The sequence below is a fragment of the Poecilia reticulata genome, chromosome 15 (genome assembly GCF_904066995.2).
Source record: "Poecilia reticulata chromosome 15, P_reticulata-male-v2, whole genome shotgun sequence".
NCBI lineage: Eukaryota > Metazoa > Chordata > Actinopteri > Cyprinodontiformes > Poeciliidae > Poecilia > Poecilia reticulata.
The window spans coordinates 27,570,331-27,589,684 of record NC_088844.1 but is presented as its reverse complement, the minus strand read 5'-3'; the positions used below and the strand labels follow the sequence as shown (position 1 = coordinate 27,589,684).

At 38.1% G+C, this 19,354-nt stretch overlaps 2 protein-coding genes across 7 annotated transcripts in view; both read right to left on the bottom strand.

The window, feature by feature from the left end:
* Positions 1-2,225, bottom strand: part of rmdn2 (regulator of microtubule dynamics 2) — a 37,967-nt gene extending 35,742 nt beyond the window's left edge. The window contains exons 1-2 of the mRNA XM_008430002.3: positions 2,053-2,225; positions 625-733 (exon numbers count right to left, since the gene is read on the bottom strand). The gene's annotated coding sequence lies outside the window, so the exon portion shown is untranslated. The remainder of the gene's footprint in view (positions 1-624; positions 734-2,052) is intronic.
* Positions 2,226-3,889: 1,664 nt separating this feature from the next.
* The window catches only part of LOC145555215 (uncharacterized), a 49,991-nt gene continuing 34,526 nt past the window's right edge, over positions 3,890-19,354 (bottom strand). For 5 of the 6 annotated variants that reach the window (XR_014091310.1, XR_014091313.1, XM_081616712.1 and 2 more), the window contains 2 exons: positions 19,121-19,185; positions 3,890-4,392 (listed from right to left, as the gene is read on the bottom strand). Coding sequence is in view for 3 of the 6 variants with exons in the window: in XM_081616712.1 (XP_081472838.1) it covers positions 4,164-4,392; positions 19,121-19,185 (294 nt within the window). In the remaining 3 variants the exon portion in view is untranslated. The remainder of the gene's footprint in view (positions 4,393-19,120; positions 19,186-19,354) is intronic. The other variant, XR_014091309.1, reaches the window with a different exon arrangement.

Here is a 19,354-nt window from a genome sequence, read left to right as displayed (position 1 = left end):
GATCATGTTTTCATTATTTTGGCTACAGATACTGTTAGCAAAAATTTTATTCACTCAGTGTTTGCTTTATTTTTTTTCACTTTCACTAAAGTCTTCTTTTATTACTTTATTTTATTTATACTGTATTTATAATTCCCATCAGTCTCCTGCAGTACTGATCCATATTTCTGAATTTTAATCTACTTTCCGACACCTTTGTCTAAAAATAACGCGACACCAAGCTGAATAATCTCTGTAGTGCCCAGTTTGCAGAGTGTTGTTGTTGTGTCTGGCCAGTTAGCAGAGATAATTGGATCACCATGTTAATCATGTAATCATGAACCAGGGGGTGTTAAGTCTCCGCTGACACGAAAGCTGCGAAATATTCAAATAAATATTTCAAACCGCGTCTGAACTTTGCTTTAAGCTTCACAGGTTTACTCCATAAAGTCTTAACAGCGTCAAAACAAGCTAGGTGCGTTAATTAGCGATGGCAAAGTCAAAGCTAGCACTGAAACGCGGCATTTGGCTTAACACAACCAGTTTATACTGGTTTCCTTCCAGTTAGACCCAACAACAACTTCTTCACTCAGAAACTGGGAGTTTTACAACAAAAACGTAAGTTTCCATCATGACACGTCTTACCTCAATGGTACGATGGGAGCTACTTCTGTTGACTTGACAGCTCGCGGGAGCAACGATCAAAACGTTCCGTGTGGAATTATGCGTCACAAGAGAAGGTTCCGGGTGAACGCTAAAAGAAAATTAAATATAATAAATTAATTAAAGTCAAAGTAAAAAAAATATAATGAACTAAAATAATAAGAGGAAATGAATAAGTTGAATGAATTAAAATTGAATAAATATAAATACAATAAAATAAAGTAATAAAAAAGAAAATAAAGCAAACACTGAGTGAATAAAATTTTTGCTTAGTAAAATGATATAAAAAAAAGTAAATTAAAAGAAAAATGAAAGGAAATTAATTAATTTAAGGTACAATAGAAACAATATAACAAAATAAATGATGTTCTTCAACATACAGTGCAGACTAAAAAAATTATATAACATTTTTTTTATATAAATGGGAGTTTCCTTACGTAATGATGCTGCTACATTCTACATTAAACTGAATGGGTCAATAATAACAGTGAAATAAAATTTAACAAATTAGTTTAAGTAGAAATAAAATAAAACAATACACTAATTGAATAAATGGTGTCTACTATGGAGAAAATAAACATATTTGACAAAAATTAAGCCGTAAAATACAAATTTAGATGTTAGTCTTTTCAGGTAATGTGGCTTTGTTTTCCCATGATGTATTTAAATAAATTAGTATTCATCAGAAATGGGAATTTCACAACAACAGGTCTTTCCAAACTATTACTGTTGTGTAAGAAACCTGAATTTTAACACATAGAAACTGCAGAAACTTTTTCACTTAAACATTTTGCTAAATAAAATAAAAATGTAAAAATTAACTGAAGTTAAAGTAAAAAAAGAATATAATATAAAACATAAAATAAAATAATAAACTGAATTATTTAATTAGATCAACAGTAAGATGATTTTTTAAAAACTGGTAAACAGCCAAAAGTAAAAATTAAATTAATTAAAAGGTTTATTGGAGCTGAAAAATTTAAATAAGGAGTTTAAGTGTAAAAAGATAAATTTCTATAAGGTTGAATTTGAGGTGTTTAAAAAAAAAACAGGTCTAACTTTTACAATCGCACAAGAAACGAGGAACCTTTTTATCAACGTTTTTATTTTACTTCCACTTTTTTGGACTTTTTTCCCCCCATGTCAGATTTTTTGTCCTGTGATTTCTATCAACCACTAAACCTGTTTGTATCGTCTTTCCATGCGTTGCAGCAATTCATGTTTAATCAGAAACCAGATGATCAAAGTTCATCACAACAGCAAGAGCATGAAACCTCTAACTTTATATTTGAACCTCTCTCTTCCTCCCTTGGATTAAAACTTAAGTCTACATATAAACATAAAAGCTTTTATGATCCACTTTAATTGTTCTGAGTTTAACTCTGCAGTATGAAGCTGAAACAAACTCACCTCGGCAGAAAGTCTTTCCTTTCAGCGCGTTTCTGGTTTAATGTGCACTGTGGCCTGAAATGTTGCTACACATTCATTATCGGAGCAACCTTGGACCTGCAGCCAGAGCACCGAGCCGTCCGGCTGATTTAAGTCCAATCTGATGTGGAGGAAAGTTCAGGGAGTTGATGTGATTTACGGGGGAAAATGGCAAAAAAAAAAAAAAAAAAAAAAAAAGTGACAAGGTATGGTGTAAAATTTACTATTTTGAGCTTCACTTCATCATATTTTTCCTGCATCAAAGCCAAACCTGGAGTGTTACTTTGATGTTTTTCATGCATGTTTGAGAAATCCTTTAATCTCCATGGCAACCAATCAGCTGTGCAAAACGCCTGGGTGGACTTAGCCCCGCCTTTGAGGCGAAGCTCCTCCTCTGAGCTGCAGCTTCCAAAAGAGCAACGAAGTTTTAAATAAAACGCGACTCTGGAAGGCAAGTCAAATAACTGAATAAAATAATTAACAAATAAATCTCAATAAATGTAAAAATATAGTAGACACACAGAAACACGTTAAGGAAAAATAAATAAAAAGGATAAATACATAACAAATAGGTAAATAAATGAATTAAATAAAGATCAGGTATTAAATGGATTAGCTGTTGAGCTATTATTTACTCAGTTTGACTTTATTGCCATGAAATTCAACATGTTTATTCTCGAGTTTTGTCCTTTTTCCTTCTGCTATTTTTTATCTCTTATGTACGTGTGGGAGAAATTCAAACACCCAACAGTTACCGTATTTCAAACAGGTATTTCTAATTGTGCTTATTTATTTTGGCAGACGTAAACGAACTACATTTTTAGCTGCAGAGAGGAATGAAGGCAGGGAGTTTCCTTACATAATGATGCTGCTACGTGCAGTTTCTGCCTCGCTCTCTGAACGCAGCATTGTTCTTCATGCCCACAGCCTGCATTCAGGAACAAAAAGCCCACCTGAAACCCAGAGGCATGGCAGCACAAAAAAAAAAAAACTAAAATAAAGAGAAACCTGGGGCTGGCCCTGCAGATATGCTGATAAGGCAGCATGGCCTCGCTCCTCTGGGTCAAAGAAGAGCTGATACGGTCGACAGGCTCCTCTCAGCCGGACGCCACACAGAGGGAGCAGCAGCAGTAATAGATTATTGATCAATGTTTAATTTGTTATGTTTCAAAAGCAACTCTAAAGGGTTTTTAGTCTAGATTTACAGGAACTTGGTGTTTTGGCTGTTTTGCAGTTTTCTGGAGGTTTGTTTAAGATTTGTGGTGCTGAATGCTTCTATGCACATGCTTAGTTCTGGTTCTGTAGAGCAGAACCAGACCTGAAAGGTCTTCTGGTGCTGATCTGCTGTTAGTGATTTATAAACTAACAGCAGTATTTTGAAGCCTATTGTCTCAGATGAAGGACTTTAGAACTGGGTGATTTTCTCCATCTTACTGGTTTTAGTGAGAACACAAGCAGCAGCAATCTGGATTTTTCCAAAATTCATTTTTCCCCCTCCTCCCCCAAAAATTCAGACTTTTTTTGTCTATAAAACACCACGCAGCTTTATATTTTGGTTCATCTGATGACCATAATAATGTTTTGATCAGTTACGCTGTACTTGAGTCACTTTTTTACCTTTTTAGTAGACAGCTACTTTTTACTTTTACTTGAGTAAAAAGAAGTGGAATTGGTGCAGCTCTTACTTGAGTAAAACCTTTGGGTTCTCCTCTGATGCTCAGGACTTCTGAAAGTCCAGAAAAAGTGAGATTGCATCAGAGAACCGCTCTGGGTTTAATCTCTTCCTTCCTCTTTGTCTTTAAAACATCACAAAGTCAGAAAAGCTCCACACAAACTTGTATTTACTGAACCTTGAGCCACTTCCGGATGTGATTTCTCAGCTAAAATGATACTTTAGTTGTAAAAATCCTCTCAGATGTAACATCAGCACATTCCCGGCCTTGAACTACTCTTCTGTACTTCACCCAGAGTTCAACAGTAAACACAAAAACTTCCTGCACTCATCCGCTCTAAGAGATCCTTAAAGCTATCAACAAAACATTTTGTCTAAACAATAAACAATTTACATTTAAATTCTCCAAGGATTTCCACATTCAGCCATAAAAAAGACGGAAGCGGCTGCATTCCTTTCTGTTGTCGTGCAGCTGTTGTCCAGCAGGGGGCGCCGTCAGAGTGAGTGTTGGGATGAGCAGCAGGATGAGGATTATGACGCTGCAGAGGCAGACATGTTGCTCCTCCCGGGCTGAATCTTTACTCTGGTGGAAACGATGAGTTTCATCAGCAGTCTGGACCGAATGAGACGCAACATCTCTGCGGCTCAGCCTGGAATAAAAAGATTAAGATAAACACAGTCTGCACGTTATGCCGACAACATTACCCAGCATGCACCTGTGAGCGCGACAATGAGACAACAGCCTGAGTCACGTCTGAAAAAACAACTGAATGATTTTAATGTCAGCAGAAGTCTTTGTTGGAGCTGCACAGTGGCGCAGTCGGAGGAGCTGTTGCCTTGCAGCAAGAAGGTTCTGGGTTTGATTCCCGGCCCCGGTCCTTCTGCATGGAGTTTGCATGTTCTCCCTGTGCATGGTGGGTTTTCTCCGGGTTCTCCGGTTTCCTCCCATAGTCCAAAAACATGACTGTCAGGTTAATTGGTCTGTCTAAATTGCCCCTAGGTGTGAGTGTGTGTGTGCATGGTTGTGTGTCCTGTGTGTCTCTGTGTTGCCCTGCGACAGACTGGCGACCTGTCCAGGGTGACCCCGCCTCTCGCCCGGAACGTTAGCTGGAGAGGCACCAGCACCTCCTGACCCCACTGAGGGACAAAGGTGTCAACAAAATGGATGGACAGAAGTCTTTATTAAGTGTTCAGCTAAAGCTGTTCTGTGTAATTTGTTTGAGAAACTTTAGCCTTAAAATATAAACTTTTCTCCCAAACTGAACCTATTTTTAGGTTTTCAACGTTTAGTCCAGCAAATAAAACAGATTTAAAACCACAAAGGTTACAAAATCCTTAGAAAAAGGTAATAATTTTTCAATATTAGCTACTATCTATTTTAAGGTTTTAAACCATCTAAACAAAACCAGTAAAGTCACAAAAGTTAATAATTTTGACAATTATCTACTATTTTTAGGTCTAAACCTATTTTTGGATTTTTTCACATTCAGCCTAGCTAAGCAAAACTTATTTAGAGTCATAAAAGTTACAAAGTCTTTAAAATAGAAATAATAATTAAAAAAACTACCTTTTTGATAGTTTTTTTTGTTGTTGTTGCTATTTTTGGTTCTACATCTATTTTTAGATTTCAGTGGACAGTGAATGAATATGTTCTTCCATTGGATGAATTCTGATGCAAAAGTTTTTGTACTTTTAGAGTCAAAAACTCTAAAAGACTCGGTCCAAAGTCCAGCCTGGCGGCCATTTTGTTCCTGAAATGATTCCGAGTCTCCTGACCACAAGACTAATTTGATCCACCACAGCCGATGCAAAAGGCCAAGATTTTTATAGAAAAATTACAAACTTCTTCAAGTTAAAAGTTTAAAATACAACAATTTTACTTTCATTTTAATGTAATAATAAACAGGAGAACAAGAATTTGCTGCATTTTAAACTTTCATCACTTGAATCGTTAAACACATTAAAGCTCCTGGGGATTTGGGTACGGCTGCGCCTCGACCCGCATTTGGGATTTGGTATTCAAATGGAAATGCAAAGTTTTTGAATGAAACCGTGGCTGCAGGTGCAGAGAAACAGGCTGAAAGGCTGCAGGGTCGTTTGGTTCCGATCAAGAGTTTCCTCCCATTTTAAACTCTAATGAAACTTTGGATTCTTCTACAATTAAATGCTGGAGACATTAAAGTTTGGGCCTTTGTAGAAAATATAGTTGAAACCAGATATTTACATACACTATAAAATATTAACTCAACGTCTGACATCAAAACAGACTGAAGTTTTAGGACTGACATAGAACTGTGTTGTGGTTTTTAGTAAACTGTGACTAAAATAATAAAGAATTTAGGCTTTAAAAAAAAAAAAAAAAAAATATATATATATATATATATATATATAGAGAGAGAGAGAGAGAGAGATTCCCCCCATTTAGATCTTTAAAGAAAAAAAGGAATAATTTTTGACAATTATCTACTATTTTTAACCTTTAAACCTCTTTTAGACTAAACAAAACTCTGATAAATATTCAATTTAAAAAATATATAATGGTAATAAATGAACTTATTTTTTACTCATGACCTGCCTTAGCGCTGAAATGTGCTAAAAAATAAATTTGATTGATTGATAGAAATAAATGTTTGCCTTGGAAGTTTCTCAAATGTATCTATTATAGTGAATGATTGTTGTGTGTGGCCATTTATTTCCTTTTTCTAAGTAATTCTATAACATTTGATGGTTCCACTATAAAATGTATTACTTCTCCTTTAAGGAAAAGTTTGAAAAATATTTTTCTTTATAATAATAATATTTGGTTATTTAATGTTTTTGCTCATGTATCTTTTGTAGCTCTAAACAGTCGAACCAGTTATTTAAAAATCCACCAATCAGAAGCCTGATTGGCTGATATTAGGAGCATATTACCATTAGTGTATGTAAACTTCTGACTCATCTTTGTGAGACAAATAATGCTTCAATTGACATTAAAATATTCATTTAAATGATCTAAAGATGAACCAGAGCTGTTCTAATTTTTAAATACTCTTAATTGTTTTAACTCTGTAACTTTAAATTAATTGTCTCAAATCTTTTTGATCATTTTGTTGTGAAACTGATGATCTTTTCATTTAATTAAAGGCCCCGCAAGGCTACAAACACTGTGATGCAGGGATTAAATTGTGTTTCTTTTATCTGCCCCCATCAAATAAACAATAAAGTTACTATAAAAAGTTTACAATACAGTAATTTAATTTGGCATCAATACTGGACAGATTAGCAATTTTTTCTCACAAATTCACCAATAAAATATTTGGGATTAAGGCAGATTATTGTTTTTAACCGAGTATTTGGCCTCATTAAAAGGAAACTGAATTATTTAGGAAACGTTTCACAAATAGCAAACATTTTAACTGAAGTTTCCTCAAACACAGAAACTCATTAAATAAACTTAAGTTTCTGCTTCACACTGCAAAAACACAAAATCCTACCAAGGAGTTTTAGTCCAGGTTCTAGAGCAAATATCTTAGTTCGCTTAAAATAAGATAAAACTAATTTACAGTCAGTAATTCCTTAATATTGATTTTAAACGTTGTGGTTTCGTTGGCAGATTATTTCACTTCTAATGTGGCAAAATGTTTTGTTATAAATAGACATAATTTGCCAGTGGAAACAGTATTTTTTAAAACAAGCTGAAAAGTTACTTTTCTCTTATTTCAAATGTACTAGCATATTTGCACTGGACCAAATAAAACTTGGTAAGATTTTGTGTTTTTGCAGTGCAGTGAAGCGTTACTCCTCTGAAGCGGCTTTCACACGTCATAATGAAAAGTAAAAACAACAACAACAAAGACGGAGCCGAGCAGAACAAACATCTCCAGACCTTCCCGTTTCTCATGCTTCTCCTGCTTCATTTGTGCGGTTGCTGAGTGAAAGCCACCAGTGGCAGAGAGGCCCAGAATAGCCGAGGGTGGGGAAGGCCGGCCGGCGCTGCATGTGGGATGTAGCGTCTCTAAACCATCTGCTAGCCTGTGGAATGGAGGCTGCTTCCGCGTGCATGCCAGTGGTCGGAGCCGGGCCTACACACCCTCAGCTATTTCTGTCCTCCTCTGTGTAGCCACTCTCTAATTCTAGCTTCTCTTCTTCTTCTCGTACGGCCTTTGGGAGATGACAAGTATCTCACAACATAATGGAGAATAAAGCTCTGACGACTGTTTTAAATGTATAAACTTGAGCAACAATTGACACGTTTTTGTACCTACATTTGGGTCTCACCTGGTTCTAAAAACTTAAAAACAAAAAGACCATCCAGCCGGTTTATGGGAATAAGTTATTAATTTTTGGTGTCTGGAAAATGAGCCGTTTCAAAAACCTTCAAGATGTAACATCACAAATCAGCAGGCACTGCCCGTTACGTAGCAACCCCAGCGGAACTCGCCCGTTACCTAGCAACCCCAGCAGAACTCGCCCGTTACCTAGCAACCCCAGCAGAACTCGCCCGTTACCTAGCAACCCCAGCGGAACTCGCCCGTTACCTAACAACCCCAGCGGAACTCGCCCGTTACCTAGCAACCCCAGCAGAACTCGCCCGTTACCTAGCAACCCCAGCGGAACTCGCCCGTTACCTAGCAACCCCAGCAGAACTCGCCCGTTACCTAGCAACCCCAGCGGAACTCGCCCGTTACCTAACAACCCCAGCGGAACTCGCCCGTTACCTAGCAACCCCAGCGGAACTCGCCCGTTACCTAGCAACCCCAGCGGAACTCGCCCGTTACCTAGCAACCCCAGCAGAACTCGCCCGTTACCTAGCAACCCCAGCAGAACTCGCCCGTTACCTAGCAACCCCAGCGGAACTCGCCCGTTACCTAACAACCCCAGCGGAACTCGCCCGTTACCTAGCAACCCCAGCAGAACTCGCCCGTTACCTAGCAACCCCAGCGGAACTCGCCCGTTACCTAACAACCCCAGCAGAACTCGGCCGTTACCTAGCAACCCCAGCGGAACTCCAGCACATTTGAACAACTAGTTTTCAAATTCACATACAAAAATACTTTATTAATCCTCCTGTAGCAGTCTGTATTACAGCAAATCTGAAGAAGCTTCTGACTGTCTTTAAAAAAGAATAACTTTGTTTTTTGTTTTGAAGAATTTTATTTTGAAAGGTTAACACAATCCCATTTTCCATGAATGGCTTTTAATTAATCAGCAACATGGAACCTGTTTATGCAATAATCACTTAAAAGACTAACACTTTTATTTTGAAAGGTTGACAGTTTTTTTTATTTTAATGACTGATTAAATATAGAACCTGAAATATCCATCCATCCATCCATCCACGCATCCATCCAGATGACAGTACATATATTGATTAAACTCCTGATCAGTCCGAATGCCTCCAGCCTCCTGTCAGGCACGGTGGTGGAGTAGTGGTGATGTGGGTTTATTCTGAGCAGCTTGCTGTCATTGAGATGTTCTGGACCGAACACTGGGTTATACAGAAGAAGAAACCATTTTTAAACCCCTCTGCCTGTTTTCTTGATACCTGTTTGGTTAATTTATCCTGAACTGAATGTCTTTGTGGAAAATGTTCTCCTCGTTCTGTAACGTTACACTATGGATGTATTGATACTTAACCCCATTGCTGTGAAATATCTCAGGGTAGAAAAATGCCTAAAATGTAGCTTTAATTATCTAAAAATTCCTGAAAGTAGCTTCAGTTATTTTCTTTTACGTCCAGTGAGGTGAAAGTCGAGGACTATTTATGGGTATGAGAATAAACACAACCTGTGGTGCCGTCAGTCACGCCATCAGTTAACGGTAACGCCGACATTCCTGGCGCATTGTTGCCGTTGATCATTGAATTATGTTGAACTGATTAAGTCAAACGCAGTGACTAATGAATATTGGAGCGCAGTGCTGAACATTCCTGTTTGCTCTGGTATCTGAACGTTTGGGTGAGCTGCTCCGCTGGGGAACATAAATCCCCAACAATGTAATGGCCGACTGTTGGGGAATTCTGCAGCCGTACAGAGATTTCCATTGTTGCCCAAAGAGTCCAACGTTTGTCTTCCTCGCCGACTTAAATGTGCAGCGGTGAGAAACACAAAAGGCTGTTTGAGTGAATTATTGTGTGTTTGTCCAGAAGCATTCCAGGCACCTGGCGAAACACAAACGCACTCTCACCGTAAAGGAATGTCTACTGGAAACCGTATCAGGCCCACAGCCCTGCTGCAGCTCAGCTCGTCGCCGTTCTCTGATCCCCTCTTTACATTTTACACTTTAACTTTAACAGGCCGGAAGTAACTGCAACGTTAGTAACCGATTAATCGATTATTCTGAAGATTAATCGGATAAAAATGGCACATCCTACAGATTTTTAATTGAACCACTTCAGTCTTTTTTATATACACAACGCTGTTAATATAGTTTTTTGAGTCTGTATATGTAATGATTAATCAATTGCTAAAATAGTTTATTATTTCAATAATCAATTAATCATGATTAGTCATTTCAGCCCTACACTTTTTTATACAGTGGGAATACATACTAGATGCAGATAAACAAATAATCCCTTTTTTAACAAGGAATTAATGAAGGAAATTGTCTAAAAATGTAGGCAACGTTTATTGACTAAAATTATAATTTTTTTTGCCATTTTAAGAAATGCTTACTAAAAATAAAAATCTTAGGTTCAGTTAGCAGGTTTATTGGACAAATCTAAACCGCAAAAATAAAACATTTTGCGGTTTTTATCTTAACCGCAAAATGTTTATATTTTCTGTACAGTTTTGGCTTAATTACTGCTCTAAATGTTTTTTTTTCCAACCAAGAGTATAAACCAGTGAACGATTAATTGGTTTTTAAATGAGTTGCCGATTAATTCAATAATCGATTAATCACGGTTAATTTGATTAATCGTTCCAGCCCAACTTTATTCATTTTTATCGCTGTGTACAGCAGCAATAACCGACTTTCAGACCTCAACGTGACCTGAACTGTCCGTTCTGTGAAGCCTTTAGATTTTCCTAGAAAACAGGAAGTTCTCCCAGCCATCCATCCTCCACGTCATACCAGAGTCTCGTCTGTCTGCGGCGGCTGATGGCTCGTCTCGGTCCGCCACGTAAAGGGATAAGCAGGCCCAGATGGAGCAGGTCAGATATGCCTGTCTGCATGATTTAGCCACAAGTCTGGGAGGATGACAGCGGGGACAAGAACCGAGCTAATGTCCCATCCCCAACCATGTCAAACATTTACCACATGGGAGAGGTGTAGATCACTTTGAGGATCTCGTTTGATCTGCTCTGCGTGGGAATCAGGATTTCCAGATGTGGTTTCCGACGGCCCTCGACCTCTAGGTGACCCGGCTACTGTGAGAAGGGAAGACTTTCTGCGGCTCTGCTGAACGGTTTATTGACTAGCAGGGTTGGTTAGCAAGTGGAATGAAGGGGTTAAATGTATCTGGTTACAACAGGACTTAAAAATCCATGAAAACATGAACATTCGCACAGTTGGCAGAGAGTACTGTAAATTAATATTTAATATTTAAACAGTTGACATGTAACACTTTCAGAAACGAGATTAGTTTATCACTACAGATCCAGATAATCCCTGGCGTGTTTTCATCTGTATTGGACCTTAGATCAGATGGTGAAATCAAAAGCAAGTCATGAAGACGTGATAAAATTTTTATTAAAAATAATTTTTTTATTTGTTAAAACTATGACAGTTTAATCGTGACAGTTTGATCTGACACAGATAATCTGTGAGCTACTATTGCCGTCTGAAGAAATGCACTGTTCCCCACCAAAAACAACCAATCAGAGCCAGGAGGAGGGGCTTAGTGCTGTCAATCAACCTCATGAACGCACTGCTAAATGTGCTAATGGAGGAGAAACAACTTACAGTTACAGGAAAACCATTTATCCGCTGCCATGCTAACTAGCTTTAGCATTAAAGAAGGAACTGGGGATTGACATGATTGACAGCACTAAGACCCGCCTCCTGGCTGTGATCAGTTGTTTCTAGTTGGCACTGGGAGAAGCTTGATTTTTTCACTGTCTGACATGTCATACCAAACTGCCATAACATAGAGACAGTTTAGACAAATATGTATAAAAACATTTTTTGTTCCATCAGTAAAAACTTCTAGAAGTGAGATAATTTAATCCTGTTTATTGTATTTTCTAGCGATGGACTGGTGACCCAACCAGGTTTCGTCCGCCTCTCTCTGATTGGCTGTGGTAAACTCGATCACCCCTGCGACCCCAAAGAGGGCAGAAAACGAGCGAGTGAGGCATTTTTATAGCAACAATGTCTGGGAACATTTTTAGGATGTTCATTAACTAAACTCTTGATGCAGAATATTGGATGTTTACGGGGGACACTAGTTCATTCCCGAGTTGAAAGATTGGACTCCCCGTTAATTATCAGCCTCCTCTTTGATGCTCTTCATGTTGGCAGCACACGGTTTGTTTCCAGCTTATCAAAAGCCTTCCTTTCATAAGATCGCTCCGTTTCTTCGCACAGGCTTGGCGTTTAAAACCTCCAGACACAATCAAAGGAAAGGTCTCCCTGGTATTTATGTCACCCCCGCAGCACATCTTCCTACCACACATGCCAAAGATGCAGGCAGTTATTACAGACCTCTGCACTGTCCTTTCTGAGGTAATTCCTATGTTTCAGTTCAGAAAATATGGTGCTGTGTGTGGCATGCATTGTTAAATACCTGTAAGGTCACTGAATAGTAGAGGAATGTTTCAATGTAACTGGATTTCTTTCAGAAGACATACCAGCGGTGCTGGTGGATTCTGGATCCAAGTTTTCACAGATTCCCACCATTAAATTAGAGTGGCATCTTTTCTAAACAATAGAAAAATGTTTACAGTGGATTAAAAAAGGTATACCCCGCTGTAGAGATGGTTTTATGGCATAAAAACATTTTGGTCAGGTGTGATGTATTCCAACCTGGTTGAAAACACAATAATGTAATTCTCTTAGTATTTTTCTGAGGCTGCATTCACTCCAGCTCTGTTTGGTTCATTAAAGTGAACTCTGGTGCGGTTTGAATGCATATGTGAACAGAGACCGCTCCAAAAGCAGGACCTAAACTATATCGCAGGGCATTCTGGATAAATACAACCAGAACAAATGCGCTAGAATAGCGTAGTATATATCATACATCTGCAAAAATTCATTTCTGTTTATGTTTGTGAAAACGGATGTTGTGCTCAATGTCTTTTATACAGGTTTTTGTGTTGTTTCCTTCAGGGTGCAGCGCCCCCACAGACAAGGAGGGGAACAGGCTTTTCAATTGGTTTGGTTGGTTTGACACAGTGCAGTGAGAAAGCGAACCACAGCAGATGAAAACGTAACAAATGTTGGAGTTTTGGTCCCCAATTGAACTGAGTCTGCCAGAAACTGGACTAAAGCACCGGGCATTCTGGGTAAATACAACCAAAACAAACGCAAGAGTCTAGTGCTAGCAGGACTATGGCTCAAAAAGGACAAAAGAGAAATCCTACAAACGCCAAAATCCATGATTGTTTACATTTTGTGAAAAAGGCCGTTGCGCTCAGTATTTTCTTCAGAGGTTTTCATGTCATGTCCTTCAGTTGTTCTTAGTGCAGCGCCCCCACAGACAAGGAGGGGAACAGGTTTTTCCAATTGACTGTGAAAGTGAACCACAGAAGCAAAATGTTACAACCTAAAAATTACAATTAAAATAAATCCAGTCATGGAAAATATACAAAGAATGGACACTGGTGTCCTCATGCCAGTAAAGGAGCTAAAATAAAATAAAAAAAGAAGCAACAAATTTTTTTCATGTAGGGTTCTCTCCTCTTTCAAATATATTTTTAGCATGTATGTGCATATTTTGTTGCATTGTACAGGATTTATTTAAAACATTTTGAAAAGATTTCTCATGGTCTCCTTTTGTATGTCACAAGAACGTGTGAGTTTGGCAGAGCTTTAAAAAGCTTTAAATAACTCCTGGTCTACAACAACACGATGCTGTGCTTTTCAGGGTTTTTCTTTCACAATTTAATTTTCCTTACATTCTTGTTCAGGATGGGAACAAAAGAAGGAAGAAACATTGTTCATGCAGTATTATTGTTTTAGAAGAAACCAATGATTAATTGAGGCCATTTAGTGAAGTTATGAAGTGTACGCCAAGTTAAATTAACAGAATAAATGATGAAATCATCAAATTAAATCTATTTAGATAATAAGGGCAGCAGATGGAGACGGTGGATTTTTAATTTGCTGCCTTGTTATAAAACTAATCACACGCCTTAATGAGCGATCCGTGTCATGTAGGAATCTGCTGCTAAAGTGAGAAATCAGTAAGAATGTGTTTCAAATTTCAAACACCACAATTAAACTAACTCCAACTCCAAACAACTGAGCAGCTTCATTAAATCCTGCAAAACCAGCAGCTGGAAACCTTTGAGTCATTCAGTGAACTGAGCTTTTAACATATGATGAAGCACGAATCTGTTTCTGGAAATAAATAGACACATCAATAAATCAGTAAAGTTAGAACCAATGTCCAGAAAAGAAATGTGTTGTTCAAATCTGGAATGTAATGCCAACTGATGTTATATTTAATATTGTAGTAAACTGTAAACAACGTAAGATCCTGGTTGTGAACTAATGTATTATACAAGAGTTAATTAAGTGTTTAACCAAAAAATTACATGTAGTCTGCCATGTTATTTTGGTTTAATTTAATGTCTAATAGTGATGTAACGAACAGACTATAAGAATATTTCTATTTTATAAATGCCAGAATAATGAGAGAATCTTTTTTATTAGTTTCAGCCGTCTATTTACACGACATCAGTGACTGGAGGTACTTTTTGAAACCAGTAAAACTTTTCGGAAACTACTCGGACGTTAGTGTTCACATCCATAACGTTCTAAATTTCGCGCATGCGCAAAATGGTGGAGGGCAGAAAGACGATTTCTTTACATGCCGCCCGTAGCCGCGCTGCCCCGGTAAAACAACCCCGTAAAAAAATTAAACCTGGAGATGGCGGTATTATTAATTTAGTGCTATGAGCCACAGCAAGCGGAAAAATAACGCAGAATAACCGTTAAAGAATAAGTCAAAGCCACCCCCCCTCGCGCTCTCTGTCGGCTACGCTACACGCAGACGCGTTGCCATAGCAACTGACCACAATGCCACAAAATGTATGAGGATCCAACAGTGAAAGGACACCGAAACATTTACCACACAAAGAACAGAACATATAGCCAGCTACAGTTCTGTGTTTTTACGCTTGATGTTTATTTTGTGATTATTAAGAGAGAGATTGCTTTTAGCTGCTATTAGCTAAGCTAACAGCAGTGGCTGATTAGCTCATTTAAACATCTGCTCTGCCGATAATCTGTTAGAGGTGGTGTTAAGGTCACCATTTTTTAATATTTATTTTGTCACCAAATTCCAAAAAGGTTGTTAAAGTCAAGCAAGAATAACTGACCTACTTCCCGCTCCCTCGCTAGGAAGAAGTTTTACTTAATTAAAACCTTTTCCTTGCCTTTTTATCTAGTTCTGATAGTGACAAACACACACAGACTCCTAAAACCACTCAGGGATCATAACTGATTATTATTATTGCCAGAATTAGCAACAGCAAATGAAATCAGAAGCATAACCTCATGGCCTCATGCTGACGTGACGCTTTTTCTCCTAAAAACATTTAAAACATTGGTGCGTCAGCAAAAATAAAGACACTCTGGAATGTTATTTCCTGAGCAAGCAGATAAGAAGACTCTTGTAAACCAAACAGCAGCGACACTTTGGTTCCCAGTGGACGGCACGGAGAACAACAGGAAGCAATCATTTGACCAGATTGGAGGTAAGAACAAGTTAAGGTCACTCTCCTCGCAGACTTGTCATGCAATGCTGATGTAACATGAAGAGGGCAGCTGTTTACTTTATATCTCAGAAATGCGGAATAATGTCTTCATTTCCCTTGTGACCGGTAAAGATTCAGCTGTTGCTCAACAACACCATCCAAACATCATTTTATTCACATTAAACCTTACAGAGAAAATTACGTAACGGCCGCTCGCTATGTGCATGCTCTGAATTCCTGCATGTTGGAACAAGTTTCCAGAGTTTGAAGCCCCTTTGTAACAAAGTACAGACTCTGCCAGAGGGCAGAAGATAAACCAGAAACAGAAAACAGGACATCTCAAATGATCTGAAGATCTGCTCCGGCATGACAGATGATACTCTGCCTTCATTCAGTGACGTGATCATGACTTTAGATGATACACTGCAAAAACACAAAATCTTACCAAGTAATGTTGGTCCAAATATCTTAGCACACTTGAAATAAGACAAACCAACTTAAAAGTGACTTTTCAGCCACATGTAGAGGCTTTTTAGAGTAAATAAATCTTTAATGTTCCTGAAAAAAAAACTAGATCCATTGGCAGATAAATTAACTGATAACATGGGAAAAACGTCTTGCTATAAATGAAACAATCTGCCAGTGGAACTACACAGTAAAAATGCCAGTGTTGAATTAACACCCAAAAGTGTCTATATGTGTCCAAGTCAGCAGGTGTTAAAGTAACACCAATTTTTTTGTTAAATTAACATTGGTCTATAATACTGAAATGGGTTTAAGAAAAGTTAAACTTTCCATTTCTGTGTATTGTTTTGAATATTTTCCCCTGGATTTGATTGATATTGACACCTTGTGGGTCAATTATTTACTTTTTTAACACCACATTATGTTTTGTGATCAACACTACACTGGTGTTACTTTTAATATATTTTAACACCAGCACCGTTGTAAATGTTAATGTGACTCTGTATTGTTGAATTTAACACCAGCTGACTTGGACACATATAGACACTTTTGGGTGTTAATTCAACACTGGCATTTTTACTGTGTAGAAGTGGGTTGCTAGGTAACAGGGCTGTGCTGGCTGGGGTTGCTAGATAACGACATAAGGCTCGCTGATTGTAAAATAAGTGGAACTAGAACTTTTTCATCAATATTAAGGAATTATTTGCTTAAAACAACCCTCTATCTTTCTTAAAAGTTACTTGTAAATTAGTTTTTTATTTATTTCAAGTGTATGAAGATATTCCCACTAGAAACTAAACCAAAATTATTTAGTAAGATTTTATGTTTTTGCAGTGAACCGCTAAAATGACACTCCTATGATACCAAATTCTTGTTCTGGTGCAAATAGTGAGTATGCATTAGGACAGGGGTGTCCAAAATGTGGCCCCGGGGGCCATTTGTGGCCTCTGGACTGATTGCGTGTGGCCCCTGACTTCAGTTCAAGAAGGATATAAATCTGGGCCCCCAGTACAGGTATTTAAAAATGATCACAAATAAGTAAAATATTCTTACAATAGAAAACACTGGCTATAATCAGAGGAGTACCCAGAAATTGTGCTCAAGTTAAAGTAGAACTACTTCAACATATCTTTGCTCAAGTAAAAAGTAGCTATCCAAGAAATTACTCAGTTTGAGTAAAACTGTATTTGGAAAATGTCTACTCATGTTCTGATAACTGATCAAATTATCAATCCTTTAATATTTAAAAACTGTATAATCAGACGGACCAAAATATAAAGTTAAGTGGAAATTTTGGTATTTTTAAAAATGACAATTTATATTTAAATTATCAGGCAAAAAATTATTCTAAATCAGTTTCTTTCAATAAAAAAACTGATGAAACTTTAACAAAAACTGCAGTGTCTGTTTCTGGTGATTTTTTGGTTAAAAAAAGTTTGTTTTTCTTTCAGTGGGTAGAAAATCCAAAATTTTTACTCAAGAGAAGAAATACTTCATAACTCAAGTGAAAGTAAAAAATACAGAATAGTAAAAATACTCCTAAAAGTAATTTTTTTGTAACTCGTTACTACCCAACTCTGTTAATAAGAAGCAAAAAGCCAGAGGAGCACAATGGAGGCAACATCTTGACTCTTGGCCTCTCGCCATCCCATCCTCCCAAATTCCAGCCTTCACCTTGACCAAACTTTGTTCACTTGCTAAATAAGGCACAGAAGCCAAGGCGCTACCTCATGGTGCGTGTGGTCTGCTGTAATTCAGGACGGCCCGTCGCCCACGCTCACACAGAAAAGCATTCTGAGATACAGCCGCAGAGCAAGACGGTGTTTAGACTACCCACAATCCCATCCTGCTCTTCCCCCCGCAGGCAGACGGTCGGCCTGTGCCCCCGGACTGCGAGCTTTGTGAAACCTTTACTGTCAAAATGAAAATAAATGAGTTTAAGGAGCCGGAGAAAGAAAAGGTAAGAGGCAGCTCAGAAAGGAAAACTTTTCTGAGAACTGATCAAGCTGAAAGTTCAATGTTTAGCTGATGACACCATTTTTTAAAGGATTTAGAAATGCTAACAAATGACGATTAAGACGACTGAATGTCTTTGTCACATGAGCCAAAATCACCAAGTCAAATTGTGCTGTATGGTCAATGGAAACGAAGCTAATGACTGTTAAATCAGGTGGAAGCGAAGTGTCAAAAGCACCTGTGTGTTTCAACAACATGCAAAAATCACAGCGCCATCTCGTGGCCCGGCATGATAATTACAGTCTTGACAAAGTGTGAAACTTTTCCCTAATCAACTTCTGAAAATACTGGCAGTTTCCAGCCAGCGGTCTCGTGTAAATGTCCCCTCATGCCGACACTTTGTGAATCCAGTTAAAACTTTTCAGGAAGTTTGAAGTTACACAGGTGTGAAAGCAGAGACGACACAAACCGCACAGCTGCAGGGTTGTTTACGAAAAGGAGACTAGTGAGGTCCAAAGAACATGCGCATTATGACTATATGTCAAAATCACAGCGCCCTCCAGTGGCGTGGCATGACAACTACAGCCGACTTAAAGTCAAAGAGTGAAATCACCAACCTTAAAGTATCTTAGCAGTTTTGTCTAAAGCGTGAAATTTTTCCCAAATAAAAATAATGTTGGAAATCCTAAAGCGGAAAATGTTTAGTCTGAATTAACGTCAGACAGTAAGACAGAAGCTCTACTGATTGTTTTAAAACAAAAACCTGATAAACGATCTGCAGTCCATGATAGGTTTCGAATAGACAGCTTCCAGTTTTTCTGTTTGGTATTTTTTTGTTTTTAACCATGTTCCTCTCCTCGTTTCCCCGGCTCTCACAGACGCAGAGTGATAATGATGCAGCTTACTCAAGAATGGGCGTGAACGCGGGTAAAGCACTGTGCCAACATTGCACACAACTGGAGCTAAACCTGTGAATTATGAGCAAGCCACCATGAACCTTGTGAGTAAAAACACGAGCAAAAGTGGAGAAAATGACAAGAAGTGCCTTGTTTTTGAAGGCTGGTCTCTGTTCCATGTGTTCACTTCACCGGACAAGGAGAGGCTTGTTTACCTGACAGGCGACCAGTTCACAGCGTCTCCGTTTGGGAACGGTGACATCAGTGGAACAGTTTGGACCTCAAAGAGAAAAACTGAGGTTAAAACCGGACAGAGAGCTTTTATTTGAAGAATATTGGAATTAACTTTAAAAAATGATAAACTTCTTCCACTGCTCACAGTAAAAAACAGAATTGCACGACAAATACTGGAGTTATAATCCAGAGTAGGGAAATACAATTTTTAGTAT